General features: G+C 42.2%; 1 protein-coding gene across 1 annotated transcript in view; it reads right to left on the bottom strand.

Moving 5' to 3' along the window:
• Positions 1 to 4,603: 4,603 nt before the first annotated feature.
• Positions 4,604 to 23,226, bottom strand: part of LOC136957360 (cadherin-12-like) — a 34,530-nt gene continuing 15,907 nt past the window's right edge. The window contains exons 6-11 of the mRNA XM_067251242.1: positions 15,775 to 16,028; positions 13,626 to 13,762; positions 9,893 to 10,014; positions 7,936 to 8,047; positions 6,566 to 6,817; positions 4,604 to 5,103 (exon numbers count right to left, since the gene is read on the bottom strand). Of these exons, the coding sequence (XP_067107343.1) occupies positions 4,604 to 5,103; positions 6,566 to 6,817; positions 7,936 to 8,047; positions 9,893 to 10,014; positions 13,626 to 13,762; positions 15,775 to 16,028 (1,377 nt within the window). The remainder of the gene's footprint in view (positions 5,104 to 6,565; positions 6,818 to 7,935; positions 8,048 to 9,892; positions 10,015 to 13,625; positions 13,763 to 15,774; positions 16,029 to 23,226) is intronic.

Here is a 23,226-nt window from a genome sequence, read left to right as displayed (position 1 = left end):
CTGACCACGTTTTTCGGATCATCGCTTTTTGCTTTCCTTCTACGGCTTGTTTTCTGTTTTGGTTCCAGAGCTTTGCTCGTGAAGTTTTCAGTTTTCCTTTAATAAACTTTCCGTTCCGCACTCCGTTTTGGGGTCCTCCTTGCAGCCAGTCGTGACACTATAGAGAGCCTTATTTAGGTGCCAGGAGAGGGTAACATGCATTACACCATTGTTTAAAAACGTATCTGCTCATTACCCAACCTAAATAATAATCTGAGATGTATTTTCTGTTTAATTTTCACACAGATCTCTCTTTGTTACTGGTGTTGTCTTATGATGGCCTTCTGCTTGTTTGGGATCCCGTGCCTGCATTGCTGTGGATACAAAATAGCCAGAGGCTTTACCCGAAATTATACTCCATTACCCCAGAGTGGAATCAAAACTTTAATGATGTTGTTTTACAAGAAACACAGGGATAACAATAGGAACAATAACAATGGAAACCAAGCAACATGAGTAAGTAGATTGTAGTTAGCTGTAAAAGTTTGTTATTGCTGTTTTGTGGTCTGCAGTTTTACTCTTGACACCAGTACATTTTTACACCAGTAAAAATGTTACATTCCCAACAGCTATTCCTGAAATACTTGTGTTGTATGTTTTCCAATGGTTTGCGTCTGCAGTGATTTTGATCCAAGCTGTGACCTTACAAAATCGTATCAAATATAATTTAGGCGTAAGATCCTTGGCATGAATTAACAGTTTGATTGTCAAACACACTCTATTTGACCAACTATACTGTATACTACACTAAAAATGATATACATTGGGTTCTAATCTATAATGAGGAACATGAAAGATGGGCTACTTGCCATGTTATTAATGGCTGAATTTATAACATTCGGAGCTCTCTGGGCCAAGACAAATCACTTTCATTTCCTTGAGGAGACACTGATCAGTGTATTCAATGCAGGACAATACCACAGAGTAATTTGTGTTGACACTCATGGAGGTAGAACATAATAGGTACAATACAAATGGGGACATCTTATCATGGACTGTCTATACATGCTGCCTGTATCTTTTGATGAAGGAGAAATTTATTAATGTGCCAGAAAGCCTGTTTTAATCTTGTAGATCTGAGTGGAAAATGATATAGGTTACAATACCATTGCACCTACTGTGTATTGATATCAGGTACAGTAGTATTTCCCTGCCAGTGTTTATGATTTCTTCAGCTACCTTCATGGGCATCCTTTTATGCCTTTATGTAAAGCTAAAAGCTTTATTGGCATGGGTGTGTGGTATTTTTAAAGTTGTTCAGTCAATAGTAGTCAGAGACAACCGCAGTATTGTATCATATAATAATTACATCTGAAACATTTTACCAAGAGCTCTGTACAGTGGGCAAGGGATTGTGCAGTCCTTTACGTAAATGCCCTACACATATACACAAACCTCAGGGAATGTTAGAGAGAGAGAGGGAGGGAAAGAGAGAGAAAGAAACAGAAAGAGAAAGGGGAGTGGCCGATTTGAAGTCAGTAGCGTTTGATTCCACCATTGTGGCATTTGATCTTTGAGACAAAGGTCTGATTCCTTCAGAGACTGATGTAGCCCATATTCAAGGCCAGTAGGATTATGTGCTGTGTGGATTCAATGATGAGGTACCATACTGGAGAAACAGAGAGAGGGCTAAAGAAACTGTTCTGATGTAGCCCATTCCAGGAAATTATTTAGACTCTAACCTTCTTCCTTGTTTTTATCTGTTTGATCTATTATTTTGTTATTTCAGTGCTAACCACTTTTTGAATACAACAACTTGAAATGACCTGTGTGAGCAACATTTTCTTTTCTTTTTCTTCACAAAATGTAATAAATTATCAGTGCCTTTATTAGCGTTGACAGTGTGGTAAACATGTCTCCAGAGTGTGACTGGGAAAGTGTTGTTTACTTACATGCCACCCCCACAAGATTAGCCAAACACAGCTCCACTTTAATTACCAGGTCAAGGGTTCCAGTACGGTAAGTTTCTCCACCACTGAGATCAGCAGATTTCTGCATTGCGGATCTGTCATATTTGAGATTGGTTAGCAGTGTTAGTCAAGACAGCTACATTTACATATGAACACATATCCACAGGAAATGCCCCAATATGTAAGATAATTAAGTGGAAATAACTCTAACAGGAAATGAACATGTTTTAAGTCAATAAGTCAGCCTTACAGTTACAGAGTTAGTATCTGAGTAAAAGTTACATAGAACAATTGGTTAAGTAAGTTCACATATAAAACTTTGACAACAGGGAGTCAGATGGCTGAGCGGTGAGGGAATCGGGCTAGTAATCTGAAGGTTGCCAGTTCGATTCCCGGTCATGCCAACTGACGTTGTGTCCTTGGGCAAGGCACTTCACCCTACTTGCCTCGGGGGAATGTCCCTTTACTTACTGTAAGTCGCTCTGGATAAGAGCGTCCGCTAAATGACTCAATGTAAATTACGGAAGGGCATGGTATGCTAATAGTTTGGTGTCAAGTGATGACAAGCCATCTATTCTCAATTCTGACTGCTTTCTTTAAAGCCTATCCAGACTCCATAAATCTACAAATTATTGATTTGATTGATTTGTTAAGGATATAAATAGATTTTCTTTTCACCTACTCTGTATTCCATTCAGTTTCCTGGTAGTACATCTTGCCTTGCGTCTCCCATCAAAACAACCGTAGAAAGCCAAAGAAATGTAAAACACTTCATGATTCTATGCATGATGTAACGGTTAATTCCCTAGTGAACTATCACTGAGTTAAGAGTCTGCTGACCAAGGGTGTAGACTAGGCTGCGAAATGTTTCTCATTCCAGCCGAGGGTTTGCATCTTTTCCAACATACACAATATCTTAGTCATTATTTCCTTCCGTTGTTCTCTTGCCTTGTGTGCTTCAAATCCCTGAGCCAATTCGTATGTGCCAGTTTCTCTCATACTTATGCAAAAGTGTATGTGTGTGGTGGAGGTGTGGGGGTGAGGGTGTTCCCATAGTGCTGATGTCTATGTTTGGTGTCTTCGTGTCTGCACACTCCAAGTGGGTAGACAGACTCATCGCAGTGATAGGACTTAAGAAAGGCCACATTCCAGGGTGACACAGTGGTCTTTCACTGCAAATACTTATATAAAAAATGTGTTCATAGTGACAAGTCAGATATTACAAAATGAAAGAAAATGAAAATGGCTCAACAGAGTTCAGTAAACAAAGTCACACTGCGGAGGTGAAGGGGGGGGGGAGTTAGATGATAGTGCCTAACATACTACGTAATAACCTACTAAACCTAAAGGCAACAGTGGAACCTAATCCAAGCTAAGATTTGCTGACTAATTCTCCATCTTGCTTTCAGTGTTACTCCTGAGTTAGGACATTTAGTTGACTAGCAGAGACCCATGGCTGGTCCTTCTCTGGACGTCTATCTTGGTGTGAGCTTGTAAATCAAGGGGTTCTAGGAACGTTTCCTGTAAAAGCAAGACTATATTGTTGATGTCAGGAGTTGGACGGTAGATGCACCCAGGCAATAAAACAATTTGTCAAACTGCCGAGATGGGGATAAGTAGATTTAGAGCAGAGGCATTTGAGAAGCTTATGCTGTGCCTTGTGTGTGCAAAGATTATACTAGATAAGGATTGGTGCACAATAAATATATCACAAAAAAATAAAAAAATAGCTGCCCTGTAATTCAACCAGACCCAGCTCTTTTACAAAGCTGAACATCTGTGTGTCATACATCCGTGTATCAGAAAAGTTAAAATACTATTTGAACTTCATAAACACTGCACAAACTGTAAGATTTGCACCTTTTGATATTTTTTTAAGTGGGTTTATTAAAAAAAAACAGTGTTATTACATGACTCGACTGTATTATTTAGTTTAGCCCTAAATTATCTTTTTTTTTTACAACAAGTACAAGTCTATACATCTGACCCAACTGACTGAAACTTTCATTTTCCATGTGGGTCTTGAATAATTACAAAAGGTGTTCAAAAATAAAAAGCAGACAGTGATGATTAAGAATTAAATATATAAATACATAAACAATATGAAACAAAGAAAAGGCAATACAGCCAATAAATAAATACAATAATAAATAACATTCAAAATATCTTTGGCCAAATAGGGCCACTTAGCGTAACTGTCCTCATAAAGTTGGGAGAGACGTGCCTTTGAGGTTCCGTGCACTCCATGGTCAGGTGACCACCTTTATTTTTAAGTGTTCTGAGAGAGAGATTGTAAATTGGAATAGACTGGATATGTGCAGTGAAAAAAAAAGACTAAACAAATCTATTGAGGCACTTTTAAGGATGTTAAAGAAAACACTAGCATTTTCTTTGTTTCTGTCTTAATCCCCCAATCAGTAATAAAAAATAATAAAAAAATAAGACAAAGCAACATTCACTATAAAAAGGTACTGTAATTGAAAGCCTTTCTTTTTATCAAACTACTCCCCTTTTGTACAATCTTGGGATAGCAAACAACAATATGGAAAATAAAATAAACAGCTACAAATCTTTTTTTAAAACCATAAAAAAAAACGTTCTAAGCCAAAACAATCCAATTTCATGTCCATGTTTGGAGTCTACAAGTAACAACATCAATGTGTGTTCTCTGTCATTACTGTCTCTGACTGTTCTCCAAATATCCCTGCCAGGGTTTTAAAGCGCGGCCCCCATTCATTGAGGTAATTGTAGTCCTCGTCGACATCCGCGACCAAAGACTCAATGGAGCTCAGCGATTCAGCCACCGAGCCCTCGCCCTCGTATGCATACGTGGCCAGGGAGTCATAGGGAGGGGACGAGTTATCCACATCATTTTCTTTCAGACGCTGGGTGATGAAGTCGCGGATGTCAGCACTGTCCTGGGACACGGGGGCTTTAGCCCCAGGTTTGGCCTCGGGCTTCACGTCACGCCGGTACAGGTTCTCCTTGATGACCTTGGGGTTACGGAGGGTGCCCATATCGAAGGCGTGGGTGTCCTCCTCGCCGCCGCCCTCGTCGTCATAGTGGATCACGTTGTCACGGATGTCCTCCTTGGAAGTCATCAGGGTCTCCTTCTTCTTCTGGCGCCTCAAGCCCACGTAGAGGACCACAATAACTGCAGATGGAATTTGGAGATTAGCCCCACATTAGAATCTGAAATCAGTGACACTTTGCAACTGCCTATGTTTCCTGTCAAAAGTGATGGGATCTCAAAGAATGGCTCATTAGTAGCAAACATGACAATAACGAACAGCATAATACTCACAGACTCTATCAAGCGTATCAAATATGCTATTAGTTAGTGGCAGTGCAAATGTACAATCATGTGGATCTATAAATCAGGGGTTACCCCTATTGAACACACACTAGTCTAATAGTATAATTGGAAAGGGAAAGTAGGATCCTTCTACATAGTTACATTTCTTTCATCCAATCAATATAGTGCAGGAAACAATGCCCATATGAGTCTTTAGAGTAATATCCAGACGGGAGAGCCGTACAGAGAAATTATTATATTGAAATGAGTAAATAAATAGTTTCCAAGTGTAAACCCAATCGACTTTATTAGAACTGGCATACCATTTCCTCTCCATCGTCTGTTCCAATCATCTTCTGGTTTGACAGACTTGATGCAGTGTGCTAGTGCCCCCCAGTGGTACCCATCTGTATCTCACGCAAGTCAATATTATCTATGCGCCTTCCTTCAGTGATGCAGCTACAGTTGTGCGGGTGTGGTTGGTGAGGAGAGAACAGCCTGTTCTTGTTGATGTAAGGCCCTTGTGGTCGACAATTTGATCCCCCCCCAAGAAAAACTGGGTCATCTTGACAAATCCACCACAATAACGGGAATGATGTCCAGGAAGCATTCTTCCTGTGTTCTGATTATCTTTGAGCACAGTTTCTATCTTTAGGACGGCATGACATTATTGAAAATCGGTGGTGCCAGCCTAACCCTGAGGACATGTTGGTCTGCACTAATGACCTTTTCCACATATTTCACCTTCACAAATCCACACGTGTACTATAGGCCTACTTTGTTAACCTCCAGATCTCCTTTGTAGGAGTGTAAAGGCATTAACTGGCTTCAAATGTCATTAAGATTCAGATCCCCTTGTCTTAACCAGCATACTGTGAGCAAACTCTCTGATTGGAAAAGAAATGCTGGAGAGTTTAACGGCCACAGATTTAGCTTCTTTGTCCCCTCATCATGGTCAAGGCCACACTTCACTGAGACCATAAAAAATATATTGTTTTAACAACCTACCACCCCACACATACTACGGTGGAAACAAGGCCATAAAGACTTATTTACATCGTCTGTGCTATGCAGATGAGTTCCTCTGTTTAAGTGGTGGAGTCAATTTTAAAACTCTGACCTTGGGCAGTAGGGTAAGTGTCTGTGTGTGTGTGTGTGTGTGTGTTTGTTTGGGAGGAGGTAGGGTTGGATCTGGCTGAAATTTGAATGTACTTTCCATGATCAGATCAAACGTGTTCACTTCAGGTAAAATTGTAAGTCATCTTTAAAAAAACACAGCCCAAAACATTTTCAAAAGGTAAATCAAAGGTAATTAATTCACCCAGTAGAATCACGATGCACAGAAGGATTGCGATCAGAGCTCCTGTACTGAGTCCCACAGGGAGAAAGATGGCCTCTGCGCTGCAGGTGAGGAGGGAGCCGTCCAAGTCACAGCCACATACACGGATGGTCAGTGTGCTCGTGCTGACCTGGACCGGGTAGCCTCGGTCCTCAATCTCCACCAGCAGGAAGTAGATTTCTTGAGAACGTCTTCTGAAGCCACTCCTCCAGGTCACAACTCCGGCTGTATTATCTGTAACACAAAAATATTATGCATGCATGCACACACACACATACACACACACACTTTAGAACTATGGATATGGCATGACGGTATAATCCTTCTTTATACCTAATATACCCTTTACTAACATCAACACATCACACATTGACAACATAAAGGCATGTGAAACTATCTACTGTTCTAAAGAGCAAAAGCCTGGAATAACTTCACATGGTGAAGTGCCTACAGAAAACGTATTTTAGCCCCACAGGACCGAGTTTATCTTGTCGCTGAGAGCCCAGGGGAGTGCTTGTGATTTTAAACTCCGGAGAAACAGCGAGTCAAGCACTGCTAAATAATAAACAAACAATCCACCAAGGGGGTGTGTGGTGGGGAATGCGGCCCTGGGTGTGATGTTGGTCTGAGGAATAGAACAGGACAGTGGACACGAGCCTGGGGAGAAGTTTCAGGCTGGACCTGCTCAGGCCTGTCCACCGGAGCTCCACTGTCTGACCCCTGCCAGGGCTGGTTCCACTGACGAGGCTTTGGACTCTCTGACATACAGGGGTCAGGCGTTTTTTAGCACACCTAGCATGTTACGCTCAACTTCTTTTTTCCCCCCCTTCTTTTTCACCTGTCTTCTTCGCCAGACCTGCCCCCGGAGCTTGCCTGTCCTTATCAGATCTCGCCCCTCTATCTAGAGATTGCGTCTGGCAGCACCCTGGCATGCCCAGAGCCGTGAAGAGCCAGAGACGGTGTGTCCATGAGGGAAAACTGGATCAGTGGCTCAACCCAGGACTCGTGGAGGTGGAAGAATGCATTTGTCTCTCCAACTTCTCCATGCCATGTCCTACTTTTTTATGAGCCTCCCTGCCTGAAAGACTTCAAAGGGCCATCTTTTATACCCCATGAGAGGTGTCATTATGCTTTTCTAGAATAATACATTTGACTTTCATGCATTCTAGAGCTGTATCTCTGTTTATTAAAGATGTAAGCAACTTGTTCACAAATATTGGCGTCAATAAGACTGAATCATTTATTACAGTAATGATCATAGCCACATGATGTGTTTTTCATAGAAACCTGGGATTGATTTACAGGTCTGTCATACAAGCTAAAAGTGAAAACTGAGTATGAGTAAAACTCACTTCCAAAATCCCGGATGGAAAAATTCTTGTTTTCATCCTCTGGTGACTTGAACGAGAACTTCTGACCAATGGGAGATAGATCTTGGTCCTTTGCACTAATTGTTTGAATAACCTGTGGAAATGCAAATATTTATAATTACAAAAAATACAAAGAATATTAATGAAAAGAGTGCTCAGCAAATGATTGACTACATTTCCATAGATAAAACAACTGTAGCATACTGTATGACTATTTCATTTAAGTATTGCATTCTTTCCAAACTCCTGTTTACCACTTAATCACTTACATTAAAAGCTTAGTTGCTTTGTATAACCCTTAAATGTGTTTCTGGGATTTAAAGAAAATATTGAATTTCCCTCAGCAAGAAAGAAACAGATGGTTCTCTGTCTGTTATTTAAATAATGCTTAGACAAATAAGGTTCTCGGTCTTTTGGGAAACCCTCTTTTAAGTTTATATATTTTTTGACTCACTAAATGTGTTCAACATTTTTTAAAGTCTTGCATCAATATTGAAATCTAGCTCCTTTCAACATTTTCTCCAAACTTCTTCCAAGTGAATATATTCCCAGACCGACTCCTATGAATACGTAATCAAACTCTGCCAAGCTTGCTTACAACTAATGCTGGCTCTCCTTCCTGCCTCACAATAAACTACAATAACTGTCAGAGAAAGATTATCTCTGGACCAATGTCCATACAAAATAAGGTGCAAATATGGTACATGAAATATCAATCCTTTACTGATCTAAAAAAACAAAACAATTCAAGATCTTCTACATGCATGGTTCTCAATACAATGATCCCCAAAGCAACATGCTGTGAAGATTTAAAACACAGTCTGTATTTTGATATCCATGGCAAACAATAATTTTTCTTGATGCTGTGGTACTGATTCAGTAGTTGCTGTTCCAGTCCAAGTAACTTAGAAACAAACTTTTTTCTCAGCAAACCCCTGGCATACTTCAGTTGAACATCACAGTTTGAGGCCTCGCTTCTTTTTCATGTATTCGTTCACTATGCTTTCACATGGACATTTGAGTTGTTTCCCTCACTTGGAACCATGCTGGTTATAGAGTACTTATCATGGGAGGTTGCGGCACAGCAAGACGTGCTTCTGAACAAGGGGGCTACCTGTATATGTTCCTTGGCAGCGCGAGCAAAGCCAATCATCAAGGACAACTTATGGTGGGTTTTACAAGTGTAGATCAGCAATTCTTTATTATCTCCCAGCTGTGCGAAAAAACTGCTGGATCCCATGCTGTGAAAACTACCAGTATGGAAGAAAATTGAAGTCAAAGACAGCCCCCTCCACGAAAGGATGGGTAAAGTGAGGGGTAAACAACAGCTATGATTGATGCCTGTATGGTAAGACAAAAGTCCAGTTCAAAATTGAAAGTGGTCACACCATGGGGTCTCATATGAAGACAGGAAAACCACATCCGAGGATGAGCAGAGAATCCTTCATTTGGGATGGGAGAGTCTCTAGCTGTTTGATCAAGCGCCAACCTTGCTCTTGCTCAGAACGCTAACTGCATGTAGATATCTGCTAATGAGCTCATTTGTAGGCACAGGTGGTTTACAGTGCGCACAAGCAATACTCTGCTGCATCCCAAATATACAGTGTCCTCTGAACTCGCCCGCTCATGTTTAAAGCACATCCCGCCTGGCATAAGCCACACATGCAGATGGTTTGAGATATGTTCAGACCTGGCCCACAGTGGCACATATGCATTGTGGTTGAAAATGGGTATTCCTTTCCTTAGTCTCATTTCTATCTTGTCTATTTGTTCACAATCACAGCTATGTCAAAACCATCCCTGCCGACAGCGACACGTGTTTGGACACACGTGTACTGCACACACACACACCCAGCTATGTGCACATGTGCACACATGAACAAATTCACACACAGCATATTGGCACCCACATGCACACACTCCCGTAATGACAACATACCTGCCCTACTTTGGCATTTTCACACACATAGGTGTCGTAGGGAGTGGACAGCTCAGGGGGAAACTCATTAATGTCCAGGACATGCACAGTGACAGCCACTTTGCTTGTTAGAACAGGACTATCTGAGGAGCAAAACCAAAAATACAACACATTAGTATATATATATATATATATAATACAGAAGTAAAACATGATAAAACAGCAACAGAATAATTACACTGATGAATTGGATGAGTAGTACAGAGTGGAATTACACTTTGTATTACCAAATAAAAAGAAGAAAGTGGAGAGAGAATGAAATGGAAATCATTTGGAAATTGATTACACAGCCCTGACATCCGGTGGTTATATTCTGTAACTGCAACCCTGGAATTTGCATACCGTTAAAGATTGAGTTAGCTGGCACATGCTTCAAATGTTTTAACAACAAACAGTCATTTTTAAATGGTCAGAGAACACTAACCAAAGAATGTTCCAGCTATATAGCCAGCTGTATAGCCAGCTGTGTACCTGTCCTTGGTTGTATGTCCATTGTGCTGGTGGATATCCTTTTAAAAGCCAGCACAAGCTGGTTTTCATTTGGCTTTGCAACATATTTTTATCTTGGGAGTGCTGCAGAGATGCAAGGCACATATTAATTACTGAGGGAAAGGTCTCTGGGGAAAGGCCAACAATAACCTGTCTTACTTTTATGAGATTACAATATTGTTCGAGCTCTGGGGAAATATTCTTTTAAATGCGAAAGTCAAAGTAAAGTAAACTTCATGGATTTAGCGTGAAAATGGGCTTTGCTCTTTAGTTGGGGCTTAGAGTCTGTGTGTGTGTGTTTGCGTGCGTGTACTTTGCATTTGTATCTATGATTGCATATGTGCTGGCTGTGTGTGGGTGTGTAGATGTGTGTGTATGTGTGCGCAGTAGGAACATCTCCCCAACGGAAGGGCAGATACAGCTATGGCTCAGTTAGTAACCTGCCTGACCTTGATGGAAAAAGCAATCTTCCCACCCAGGTAAAAATGATAGAGTATGGGATTTGCTGTGTGGCAGTGACCAAACCACAAACATTGATGCTCTGCCAGAAGAAACCCTGTGATCTCTTTCTATCAAGGTCCCCTACGGTTTCCCTTGGCCTCGAAAAAGTTTTGTGCAACAACTGCAGATTTGTGATGACAGAAGGAGGAAAAGTAGACCTTGATAAAAGGGTCAAAGTTGTACAGCAGGACAATGCGATTGCTTATGACTCAATTCAGAAAAAAAGGTTGAATGGTACATTATCCCAGGGTCTTTAAAGAGTTGAAGGGTAAAGGCATTGAAGTAACTGATTTGCTGACTTATTGATTGTGTCAATGTTTGTATTCACCCACTAGATGGAGCAATAGTATAGTTGGATTACTTAAATCTATTAAACATCAGCATTTTACTTAGGTGTACATAATCTTGGAATAGACTTGTAATTTTAAGACATACTTGAATATAATTAGCTATCACACATGTTTTCATCAAACAGCCTTTCTATATGTAAATTTAGTCTATATCTAATTTCCACATAGATTTTATGGATTAACTGACTACGAATGCAATACAAAAACATGATTGTCTGACTCATCAGTTTGTGCATGTTTACCAAGATGCACTTCAACACCTAGAAGGTATAAGAAATTAAATAACATGCATCCAAAACCAAACTGCAAATACGTAGACAAGTAGACAAAGACGACAAACATGCACGGAAACATTGTCCCAGTAAAGACAAGTGTCAGTATCAAAAGATGAAAGTGTGAATGAAAAGGTTTTTCTCTACTAATTTAGGAATGGTCAATGGATATAAACTCCCACAGTGGCTTATACGTTTGCAGCCCACACATTTACTACAACGCCTTCTGCGTCAGTACTGTGAAATGTGTGCCTCAGAGGAGCTGCAGACAGTGGTCTCATTTTGCTGCATGACTGCAGTGTCTGGCAGCGGTTATAGAGATCTGAGAGACTTCAGCCACTGCCGGCATCTTAAGGTTAGATGTCCATGCAGGTACAATACCTCACACAAGCATGGTAAATGTCACACAACTCCCACAATGTGGGATCCTTTAATCACCAAATTGTAAATGGACAAACAATAACAGATGGTGTAATAACTGAGAGTGAGAAGTGGAAAGGGATCGACCGTGATGAATCACAGAGGATGTGGTAAAGGTTCACACGGAAATGCTGGGAAGATTTAGACTTAGATAATAATACACATTTTGAACGCAGTGTAGTCTGGGGACAAACAGTGACATCTAATAGAGAGCTCTTGTTGTGATGTCAGCAACTGTTTTTCCATAACTTCCTTCCCACATAGATTGAAATCAATGTCCCGACTGTATATCACGCAAGTTTTAGTACATATTCCGCATCCTTATTTTCTGTCTTCACAGTAGCAATAATGGTATTCCATTTGTATTCCTTTGGGGCAGTTAGGAGGCCTTGGCTGAATTGTCTTTTCTTTGTTGGCCCTTAGCGTGAGGAAATGTCAGTTCACACAGATATGATGGCAGCGAGATGTATCACTGATAACAGCCATCAAGGATCCATAATGTGCTGCTTTGCCAAGCTGCAAGGTCACAGAAAACTGATCTGAAGTGAAAGGTTCGGCTACGAAACTCTGATCCCAGAGGGAGTCCCAGATTTATGTATAATGTATGGCTTTCATTAGGCCTTACTGTACTGTACCATCCAGTGACTGTCAGCATCCGCATGCAGGCACCAGCCTGGACCTGAATGCAGTCCTCTCAGTGGGAAAGAGGACTTTCCAGGAAGATAGTCAGTGTGGGTGTGTGTCTGTGTGTATGTAAGGGATGGGGGGGTGGGGCAGGAGGGGTGGGGTGGGTTTGGCAGCTAGCAGAAGCCTGGACAGGTGCATGATGGGGAGCTGATGAGGTGGGGTACGGTCCCACGGGCCTCTACTCGTGCAGATCCACATGCCAAGTCTGAAACGCATGCGCTGCCCCCCCCCCACTCCCTGACCCAGAGCCTTCACCACTGAGGGCCTTCACCAACCACCGACCCACATCTGAACATTAACATTTTTTCTATGGTGACCTTGAAAGGGGCAGGGGTGGTTGGTGGGGTGGAGGGAAGTGACTAATACCAGTTTCCAAGGCAATAAAACACCCAACTTTTAACGGCCCTTATTTCACAGTCCATCCTAATGAATATACAGCGAGGGTAATTTTGATTGAGCACCAGCCTGCCTCAGAGATAATGACTTTGACGGCTCTTAGGCGATTTGATGACTTGATGACGATGGATTTGCTTATTTATCAGGAAATTTGCTCCACTTCCTTCATAAAAACATAATTAGCTTGATGACACGTTTTAAAGTCACAATTTACATCACCTTTTCCACACATGCCATGGGCTGTCCAGCTTTCACCAGGTCATTTGCATGCAAGTTCCAATCCATGAAAAAATTAAACGTTTTTTTAATTGTTTTTATACCACACTATACTCACTTTGAAGTCAGGGAGGGCACTAACATATTGTTGAAGAAACTAAGAAGAGTTGAGCTCAGTTAGAGGAGACAATGTCCTGACAGTACACGCTCTAGGGGAGTCATCGTGCTTTATGGTCGCCCGTAAACCAACAGAAATGGGATTGACTATTGGCTTGAGTAAAACCGTGTTAAATCATTCACACTGATTACGACGGAAAAAAGAACAGCGGCACCTGCATGAATCACCATCACCATGGCACTTACTAAGTTTGGTGGCCACAATGAAGATGTTGTGCTGGGCGATGCTCTCTCTGTCCAGGAGTTCGTTGGTGGATAAAGTCCCTTCTACTGGATCGATGTCAAAGTAACTGTCCAGGTCACTCTTCCAATCAATGGAATACCTGAATACAAAGTAAAACATTGCCATATTCTCACCATGGATAACTGGGATGGATCCACACAGATTTTGCTTGTTGGCATATAAAAAAGGGTGATGTGTGACTAGATGGATAGTGTGTAATAGTGATCCATTTCCCCAATAAGATAGCTGACAGAGGCACACAGCACACAGTAAGGCGATAATGAAGAGACAGTTATGTTATGCTGACCAAATGTCTTTCAGAGCACCATAAATAGTTTAAAACATCGATTTCCATATTCTTGAGAAAATATATATACAGGGCTAGTAAGTGTTCATTGAATAGTTGCAGGGATCCAAGAAGTTGGCAGATTGTCCTGCTGGTGTGCCCTTACCCTGCTGCATCACTGTAAGCTGGCTCTGTGTACTTGCCCCATTTGAATGTGAAATGCTCTCATGGTGGTTCTGAATTTGAATGGCATGTGATGGGGTATCATGAATATTCATAATATCTGGCTCTCCTAGTACTGTCTGATGTGTGTAGAGCTTGTGTCAGTCATTTGTAGACAGAGGCGTAGCCACATCCTCCTGCTCTTTCGGATGCATGATCATGTATACAAGAAACATGTGGAGGAGCTATGTACTTTGTGTGTTTTGTCAGTATTTTTCAGTGAGATTAGCAATTATCTTGGACCTCTCTTTAACCCTGTTTTGTGAGGAGCCTTGATGTAGACCTGATCTTGCCAAAAACATTCAGCCTCATTCTTTTTGATGAATATTACACAAGAACTCTGATCACTTGTTCAAAGACTTCAAGGCTTCTAATCTATCCTTGGGGTACAGCTCCGAAGGTGTTTTTTATAGGTAAATCTCAACTACCATCAGTCAGCTTAGAGTTCAATGAAGTTTCCTTTTTGACAGTTGTCTGTTTGAATCTTGTAAACATTGTGTCTTGAAGTCCTACGATAATTGATCATACCATTGATGTTTTTGTTTTTTTCAAACTTGGATGTCTATACTCTTTCAGTGTGAAGATTTTTTGGGAATAAAATGTATTATTGGACAGTGAAAGATGTACAGTGCTCTGTAAAGGACATCTTAAACCAACAGTTACAACATGAATACTTCATGCATATTTGAATACATATACAGCATGACTCCATCTCAGATATTGTTTTTTTTTCCTCCATCATTGCATATATCTTTTAAAAGTATGACAAAGTGGTAAAGCTTACGACCACATATATAAATCTCCCACATCTTCATGACCTTTCAACATATGAGAAAGATATGAGTGAAATACCTAAGAGTAATATAGACTTGAGGTCTCGTTCGTGAACATTTGAGTATAGGAGTGGCTGCAATATTTATGCCTTTTGTTTTTTTTCCATGGAGAATGATTCAATGATCTGCACTCCAGAATCAGGAAGAGTAGGTTGAGTCAAACTTTAAAAGTGCAATCTCCTATGCATGGAGTGGCATTGGACTGTTTTGAAGTAGAGTGTATGAATCACTTCTCTGATAGGATGAAACATGAACAATGTCAACCGATGAGCTTGTGAATAATTAAATCCCTCCAGATAAAGTAAAGTACTAAACAAAAGAGAGCCATCACTTTTTGTACCACAAACTCTGCCTGGGCTTTTCCATTGTCTTTTATGGAATTAAATATTTATATTAAAACAAATATACCTCTTTATGCAACTGGAAGTTCTTTGCCATTTGTGGCCCACCCCTTGTTGTACATCTTGGAAAATCATGAGTAGAAGAACTCAAAAGCAATCTGAGCAGAAAATAACTGATAGACTAGAGGACAAAACATTTTTCATAAATGTTTTAACAAAGCACACTGCACGGGACATACGTGTCCACAATGCAGTGCTCTGGCTGTATTTAACATACAAGTCTGTCTGTGTGTGCCTGTATGCGTTTGCATGTAGATGAAAAATAAAAAAGAGACAACATTAAATGGGTTGCATTTGTACTGTACAAGAACCCCACATTCAAGCTACCTCCAATTTGTATGTGGACCTTTTCCTAACACTTGAACTGTACCTTACAGGACTGCTGCTGGCGTCTAAGTCTTGAGCAGTCACAGCTCCGATGATGGTGCCTACTGGCGTGTCCTCATACACATCCATCATGTAGGAGGCCTTATTGAACACTGGGGGCTCATCCACATCTAGAACGTTAATCTTGACTGTAGCTGTGTCCTTAAAGGCCCCAAAGCTGTGGAACCGCGGGTCCACATGGGCGTTGGAAGCGTCCACCTTGAAGGTGTAGGACTTCTTGCTCTCGTAGTCCAAAGGCTGGAAAAGAAGGAAACAGACGAGGAGGATTACGTGTTCCACAAAGAACTTTTGAAGTTAAACAACTTTTGCTGTTTTTGTTCTCGTGCTGCTCTTCGTGCTGACACACTAAAAAGGTACTCCAAATCCAGATGATGCTCTTTTATTTGGAGTACCACAGCACTCCACATAAATTGACATTAAGGCAGTGTTTGTGTCAATTGCTTTTGACACATTCCAACCATTTGGTTTGGAATGTTATATCTTCAAATTTGGTTTCCCCACTCATGTGGCTTGAACAGACCCCATAAAGGTGTAATTGAAAAATACCATTATAGCTTTTAAATCCTCTGTAGTCTCTTTAAAAAAAGTCACGAAGGAACATGGATCATCAAATAGGCCTAGACCTTCCCAAAGCCAAAAAACAAGCGTGAGATAGTCAGGCTGACATGTTTTGTGGTTCAGTCACACTCGACTCTACGCAAAATCCAAAGACATACAGGTTCTGACTCCCTTGTCTCTCACCATCTCAGCACAGGGTCAATTAGCTAGTGCTGAGAGTGCATAGCAAGCCGTGTCTGCGGCCGGGAGAGGTGTAAACATCCGACGGCAGTGACACCCGTGCTTGTGCTTCTGCCCGTCTCCTGCCTTCTCATGTGTGACCGGCCGTGCTCGCATGAGCCTGCCGTCACGCTCCCCTGGCCCTTAGTCACATGAGAGAAATTCCTTTTCTGTGTATTTGAAAATGACTAACACCACAGAGGCAAATGCTATCTCTTCACCCCAGACCCCAGGAAATCCTTTGGCATATTCAAGTTCCATAAGACACCCATGTGAAAACAGTAAGTAATAGTGAAGGGAGAGTGAGGCTATTTGAAGAGAAGACACAGAATATGCGAGGCCGAGAGTTAGCCACAATGCTCTTTTATGTCAGTGAGCAAACACGGATGGCTATGGATTCATGCGTTTATGCTATGACTTGTTGGTCTGTAATAGCTAGAGGTTGAGGCTATACAGCGTCCGGCTAAGCATTTTAAACCATCAGAGGCATTGCTGAGATCTGACTGAAGGGATGGCAGAAGGTTCCTGTCTCGCCTCCATATCCACGGTTCTGTAACTTCAGCTCTAGACCAGGTGTCGGACAAAAAAGAGGCTGTGTGAAGCAGAGCCAATCTTAGAGCAATCATTGCCCATCAGGCGCCATGATTGGTTTGATTACAGTGAGCCAGATGTAACTCACTGGGCGCAGCTATTGGATCTCTGGACAGGAAATACACTCCGTCGCTTTCAATCTCTCCCAGGGATAGACAAGACAGCAAGAAAGATCACGCTCTCCATGGTAACAACATTCAACACTTTTCTTCGTCGAGTTCCAACCAAAGGCGGTTGCTAGATGAAAAAGGAAAGCGATCTTATCTTATGGAGCTATTGTTAACATCTAGAAAAAGTACATTTTGTGTTCAGCTGGTAAGGTAAATAACTGCTGATATCACTTTTTGGGGGGGTTTCATTATGGTGAAAAAAAGGCACCAGTGCCCACACATGCAGAAGCATCAATGCAGAGCTCAGCTAAAATCTATGCGCAGGTGGGGTGTTACTGCTGGTGATGGGGGTAGCAGGAGGTATACATGATGCCTCATTAGACACACTCTCACTGGAGACCTGGGGAGATATGACACAACACTCCAACTACACATACACAGGCACTCACACACACAAAGACCCACATACCGCAACTAGGATGTAGACCCAAACATTCTCTGCCATAACTCTGTCTAATCCTCACAAGAGCAGCTACCTAAAGATGAAGACAGGTAGGGCAACTACGGCACTGCATTGGCAGGAATACACATTGGTAACAAAATATGTCAAACAAAACCCGAAAAAAACGATTTTCAAGATTATTAGAGGCAGAATTACTGACTCATGTCTAGAACTAGAGTTATTGCATTGTAGTTTTATTAACTCTGTCCAACTGAAATATTCTTGACTGCTTTTAGTGTGCCTTCTGTGGCTGTTGTTACTCAGCCAAGGGACACTTTTATCAAGTCTCATCCTCAGCATTTTTTAAGGTCAGGAGCTTTTGCTTGAAAACACCATTGTACGGATTCCTGGAAGTGAAGAAGCATCTAGTGACACCCATGTCTGCAGAGGAGATGATGTCATCCAAACACTCGCCATCGTAGCCTCAGAAGCAGGACACTGAGGGATGGAGGTCAAAGAGGTCTTTTTCACAGCATCGTCACAACAAAGAGACATCCACCATGATTAAATGTCAAGATGGAATCCGATAGATTAACATGGGTTATCTAGGTTAGGTGCGAAAAAATGTCAAGAGCTCTGTTGGCCTTTTAATGTCTCTGACTTCCATGATGGACCCCAGTATTGGCTGGTACTGTATCTTTCCTTAATGGCTTCTGCCTGTAAAAAAAAGGAAAAGCTGGGGAACAGGAACAAAATGGGGTGAAAAGGGGTAATGAGAGAAAGTCTGAGTTAATAAGAAGCACTGCTAATGTGTCAACCCTTGAGTTGGAAAGAATCAAATAAGATCGAGGGGCCAGGAGGGATTCTCATGCAGGAAAGAAAGGATGGCCCAATCACTGGTGCCTGTCAGAACGTATCCCTCCACCTTCTCTAATACATGCCCTACTTTACGCTTGGACCAAAGACTTATGGGTAAATATGGCCCAGTTCACCCCTTTGGACGTGCCTTGTACATTTCACCACTGTAAAGGACACCCGGAGGAAGAGAATGAGCTCGGCAGAGCAACATTTGTAAAAGGGGGACAGACAGACTTCCTCTCATGTCAGTGCTGGTGCTCTTCAACATCACAACAGAATATGCTTGAAATTCTAGACGCGATGCCGTGCCCTTTGATATGTAAATGTGCACCTTCGTTGCACTGGTGGTGCTACTGAATGGAGAAACCAAGGTTTTTGAATTGAGGGCATTATGATCCTAGGGAATTTGTTATTTTTGAGATTCTAGAGATTAATCAGTGGCATAATCTCACGGGTACAGTGGAGGTACTCGGTGAAATGGGCTTTGAAATGTGTTTTTACCCTTTGTTTAATGTGTGTTAACACAACATTAAGGACAACACAGTTCTTGTAGGCCATTCAAACCAGAACATAAGGTTTATTTGAGAATGTCAAAACCAATTCTTTTTCATCTGAGTTTTCTGGCTTTGATTTGAGGCTGTTGTTGCCCCTATCCCTCAGATCTACCTCCCTTTGCGCGTTTGGAATGTTTCTCCCCTCTCCTCTGCAACTCCCCTGTGCTTTATTTTGGAAACGGAAGACGAATGTTACATTTTTAATAGGTTCTTCATTTGTTTGTGTGCCGTTTAATACCACAGACTTCCCCTCCTGTCTGCAGCACCCCACGCCCTCTCTCTCTAACAAGGGGGACGGCCGAGCACTAACACCTTGTGGTAAAGATGGTCTCTTCCTTTGAATGCCACAGTACTTCAGTAATCCTAGTGCTACAGATAATCATTAGCGCCATAATTCACTTGTTAGCGTAAAACATGTATTTACCTGAAGATGACGAGCTAAAGATGAAAGGCTGGTTGGAATGGAACAATCCTGTTAAATCTTTAATACGCTCCTGAGTCCTGGAAATCCTATTTGGTATAATGTATGTACAATGTCAGTCATGAATCTTTCACTTCTCCTCCCATTTAACTTCTCCTCCCCGGCAGGCAAATCAAATCTGGGCAGTAAACACAACACAGCAGTGACACATAATTCAGCATGTTTACGGCCAGGCAAGGCTGAAGAACAGGAAAAAGAAACAACAATGGAGAATACATAATGATAGAAATGTGAAACGGAGAATTCCTGACCCCGCCAACGAAGATCCCTAATGTGTTGCTGTAGACTTAGTGGTTTTGGCTTGCCTTGTCTTTGTTCTAAGAGCGCAGCTTCCATGTGCCAGCCATACTTGACTGACAAAATAGCTCGACAATGTTTCACTAATTATTGTCTTGGTTTATTGCTTTTGCGCACCACGCCTAGTAGCTGAGCTGCAGTTACATTGCAATGTGGCTAGTAAATACAAACTATTCCTTGCCTCTAACCATTAAACGACTGTAGACCTATGCACTTCTAATCTTTGATTCTAGTGTACTTCCTATGTGCAGCATTTTGCACGGTGCTTTTGGATTCAAGCATCTGCTAAACGAAATAAACCAAATGTAAATGGAAATCCCCTCTTCTCAGTCAATTGAGCACACGGAGCACAATGAGCATATCATGAGTGCCTGCCGGGGTTTCTGGGAGGGCCATTAGATGTCCCATTGAATTCCGCGGCCTCTGTGGAGAGGGGAGGCTCAGTTTATTGTGTTTCCATCAGTCACATTGGTCCTTGTCCTTGCAGCTCTATCCCCCCCCCCCACACCTCCAACCCTCGAGCCTGTGGCAGTGATGTGGCGTCTGAGGGGAACCCGCCGGTGCTCCTGTCCACACTGCAATGGAGGGGAGTGAGGGTGAGAGACTGGACCTGCCACTCTAATAGGCTGGGGGTTAGCCAGGAGATAGGCCCCGAGACACTGGTCTAATCTATTACACCCACACAGCCCCGGGGCCACCGAGAGTGTCTCTCATCGCCTCACGCTTTTTTCTCTTACTCACTCTCAGTTTGCATTACTCTGTCTCTCTTTCTTCCGAGCGTTTTCTCTGCAGTTTTCTCTGTTATCTCCCTCTGTAGACATGCACATACACAAGCTCGACCCATAACAAAAGTCCCCTGCCCCTGGCTCTCTCTCTGTTCCTCTCTCTCTCTGCCTCACCCACCCCCTTTTGGATCTAGGTGGAGGTGTTATTTGTCAATGTTGGGTCCCCTATACTGCATCTCCTGCTGTTCAGCTGCATCGCTGCCTCCACCTACTCCTCCCTCCCTCTGTGGGCAGCTTCCACACAATAGCCTAAAATAACTAATGTCAACTCTTGTTTCTGCTGGTTCAAAACCACACTCCCCCCCACCTGTCTTAAAACATTGAGAAATATGATGCTGTACAGTATCACAAGTAAACAAGGTCACACGGGTCTTTTTATACTGCACCCCTAGTGTTTTTGTCAAGCCTCTGCCAATATTAGTTTACAGCATGATCTATTATTTTTACCATCCCAGGTGATTATAAACAATGGTGGACATGTTGTTTGAAGTTAAATTCTTCATTCCTTGAGTACTTTCATGCGACTGCAACCTTGTGTGATTTATTTGCCAGACACTTTCTGCCAGTTCCTAGATGAAACACAACATAACTTCTGATGTGCCCTATGGGGGGCACTGTGTCCTCCAGTATTTGAACTTGCCCTTCTTTGGTTTTAATGAGAGCGAACTCCCTTACTAGCCCTCATCTCAAAGAAGATGTAGAGCAATTTTCTCAGCGATGGCGTCATTTGTCCATTACCTTTTTAGAGCGTAGTAGTAACTCATCTAGACCAATAGGCTTTAATGGTTTGGAGTTTCTCAAATGATTTAGTGTTCAAACAGCCTCCTAATGACATTTCTGATAGTAGAATTAAAATGCTGACAGTGTCTGGCTTTGACTAAAAATAATTAAAAGCTTAATTGATGGTGCCGGGGATGAAAAAGACTACTGGCAGGACATTGTCAGTGGTATGACTTTGAAAAAGTCAAATTGGGGCAGAGTTGGAGAAAATGCAATTGCGCAAAAGTGTACTCCTTAGACGCTGACCACACCCAGTACCAAGTGTTTTAGCTTATCAAATCCTTACTGTTACCCTAAAAGGAATTTTGGGAGAGCTACACATTGAATCATGACCACTGAAACTGACACTAGTGCTTTCTTTGTGGTTGGATTAGGATATACAGTGTTTATAGAGAACAGACATCAGACTCCTGTGTTTAAATAGATGTTCTGGATTCAAGCCAGCAAGGCTTATGCCACACATGTTGCCGTTAAACAATGCTGTTCCTTTTGGCTCAGCACATTTCAATTATGTATATCCGTGGCCCAGCCAACTTGTCTATGCTCAAAGAAGGATGGATGGAAACGCAAGCAGACAAATACACATAAACAAATTAAATCTGACAAAAAGCCTCTTACTAGCACTACCCCAGGATATGTCATTTATGCAGCCTTTTTTTTCCCCCACTCCTGTCGCTCATTTTGTCTTTGGTATTCTTGTGTGCCAGTGTATGTATGTGTGTGAGTGTGTGTGTGTTTGTGAATCCGTTCTGAAGTTTTGTGTACTGTATGCACACAAGGCTTTGTGTGTGTATGTGTATCCCTCACTGGGATTCCTGCGGTGGATTTGTCTATTGTCTCTCATAATCTTGTATTTTACAGAGTGGAATCCCCCCCACCACCCTCTTCTACTCTTGTATCGGCAGACCAGGGAACAGACGTTTATCCCCTGAACCCATTACCAAGGCTGATCCTCTTATCATATACCAAACCTTGCTGAGTCCCTGGTTTGGGGTCTGCCAAAATTGGCATGGTGGTTAAGGCCCATCTCTCAATCTCTCTCAGGGGAGGTACTGCCACCCCAGTGGACTGGTCCCTATTGCAGTTCAGCGTGGTCAGAAGGCGAGGGAGAGGAGAAGAGAGAAATGGAAACACTAGGTCAATTTACACAGAACTCTCTAGTGAGACATTCCGTGGGCAGGACTTGCCTTGAGTGGCCAGGAACTCCATGAAGACCATCTCCACCCTCCTCCACCTTATGTTTCCTTCATACTCTCACTCTCTCTCCCTTTCCCTACCCCAATAGTTTGCTCTTTTCTTTCTCTTTCCCTCTTCGGTTGCCCCTCAGACATGGGTCGAAGAACATGTCATTTAGCAAATTACACTGTGTGTGTGTGTGTTTGGGGAAGGGGACCCAGCTGGAGTGGTTCCTTACAACAATGTGTCCCCTCCACTGTGGCTTTGTGCTGTACAGCCTCCCAGTGAGGCGATACATCACAATGGTTCATTGTTTCTGTGGCGGTGGATCAAACGCTGAGGTAAAACAATGGAGGGGACAGGCTTCCTGGGCCATCCATCTAGAGTATTTACGATAAACAAATAAATGTCCTCATTTACATGATAATCTGTCCCTGTCACGTTTTTCTAATCCCATTATTTACAATAAGAAGGTCAGTGTTGAGGATGATCTATGGCAATGCTACTGTCATCATCAGTGCCTGTGTACAAACCCATGCACACACACACTGTCTGAAGGCACATATCCACACACACACGCGAGC

This window comes from Osmerus mordax, chromosome 15 (assembly GCF_038355195.1).
Source record: "Osmerus mordax isolate fOsmMor3 chromosome 15, fOsmMor3.pri, whole genome shotgun sequence".
In the NCBI taxonomy this organism is placed as follows: domain Eukaryota; kingdom Metazoa; phylum Chordata; class Actinopteri; order Osmeriformes; family Osmeridae; genus Osmerus; species Osmerus mordax.
Note: the sequence above shows the minus strand (reverse complement) of the source record. Positions and strands in the feature narration are given on the sequence as shown.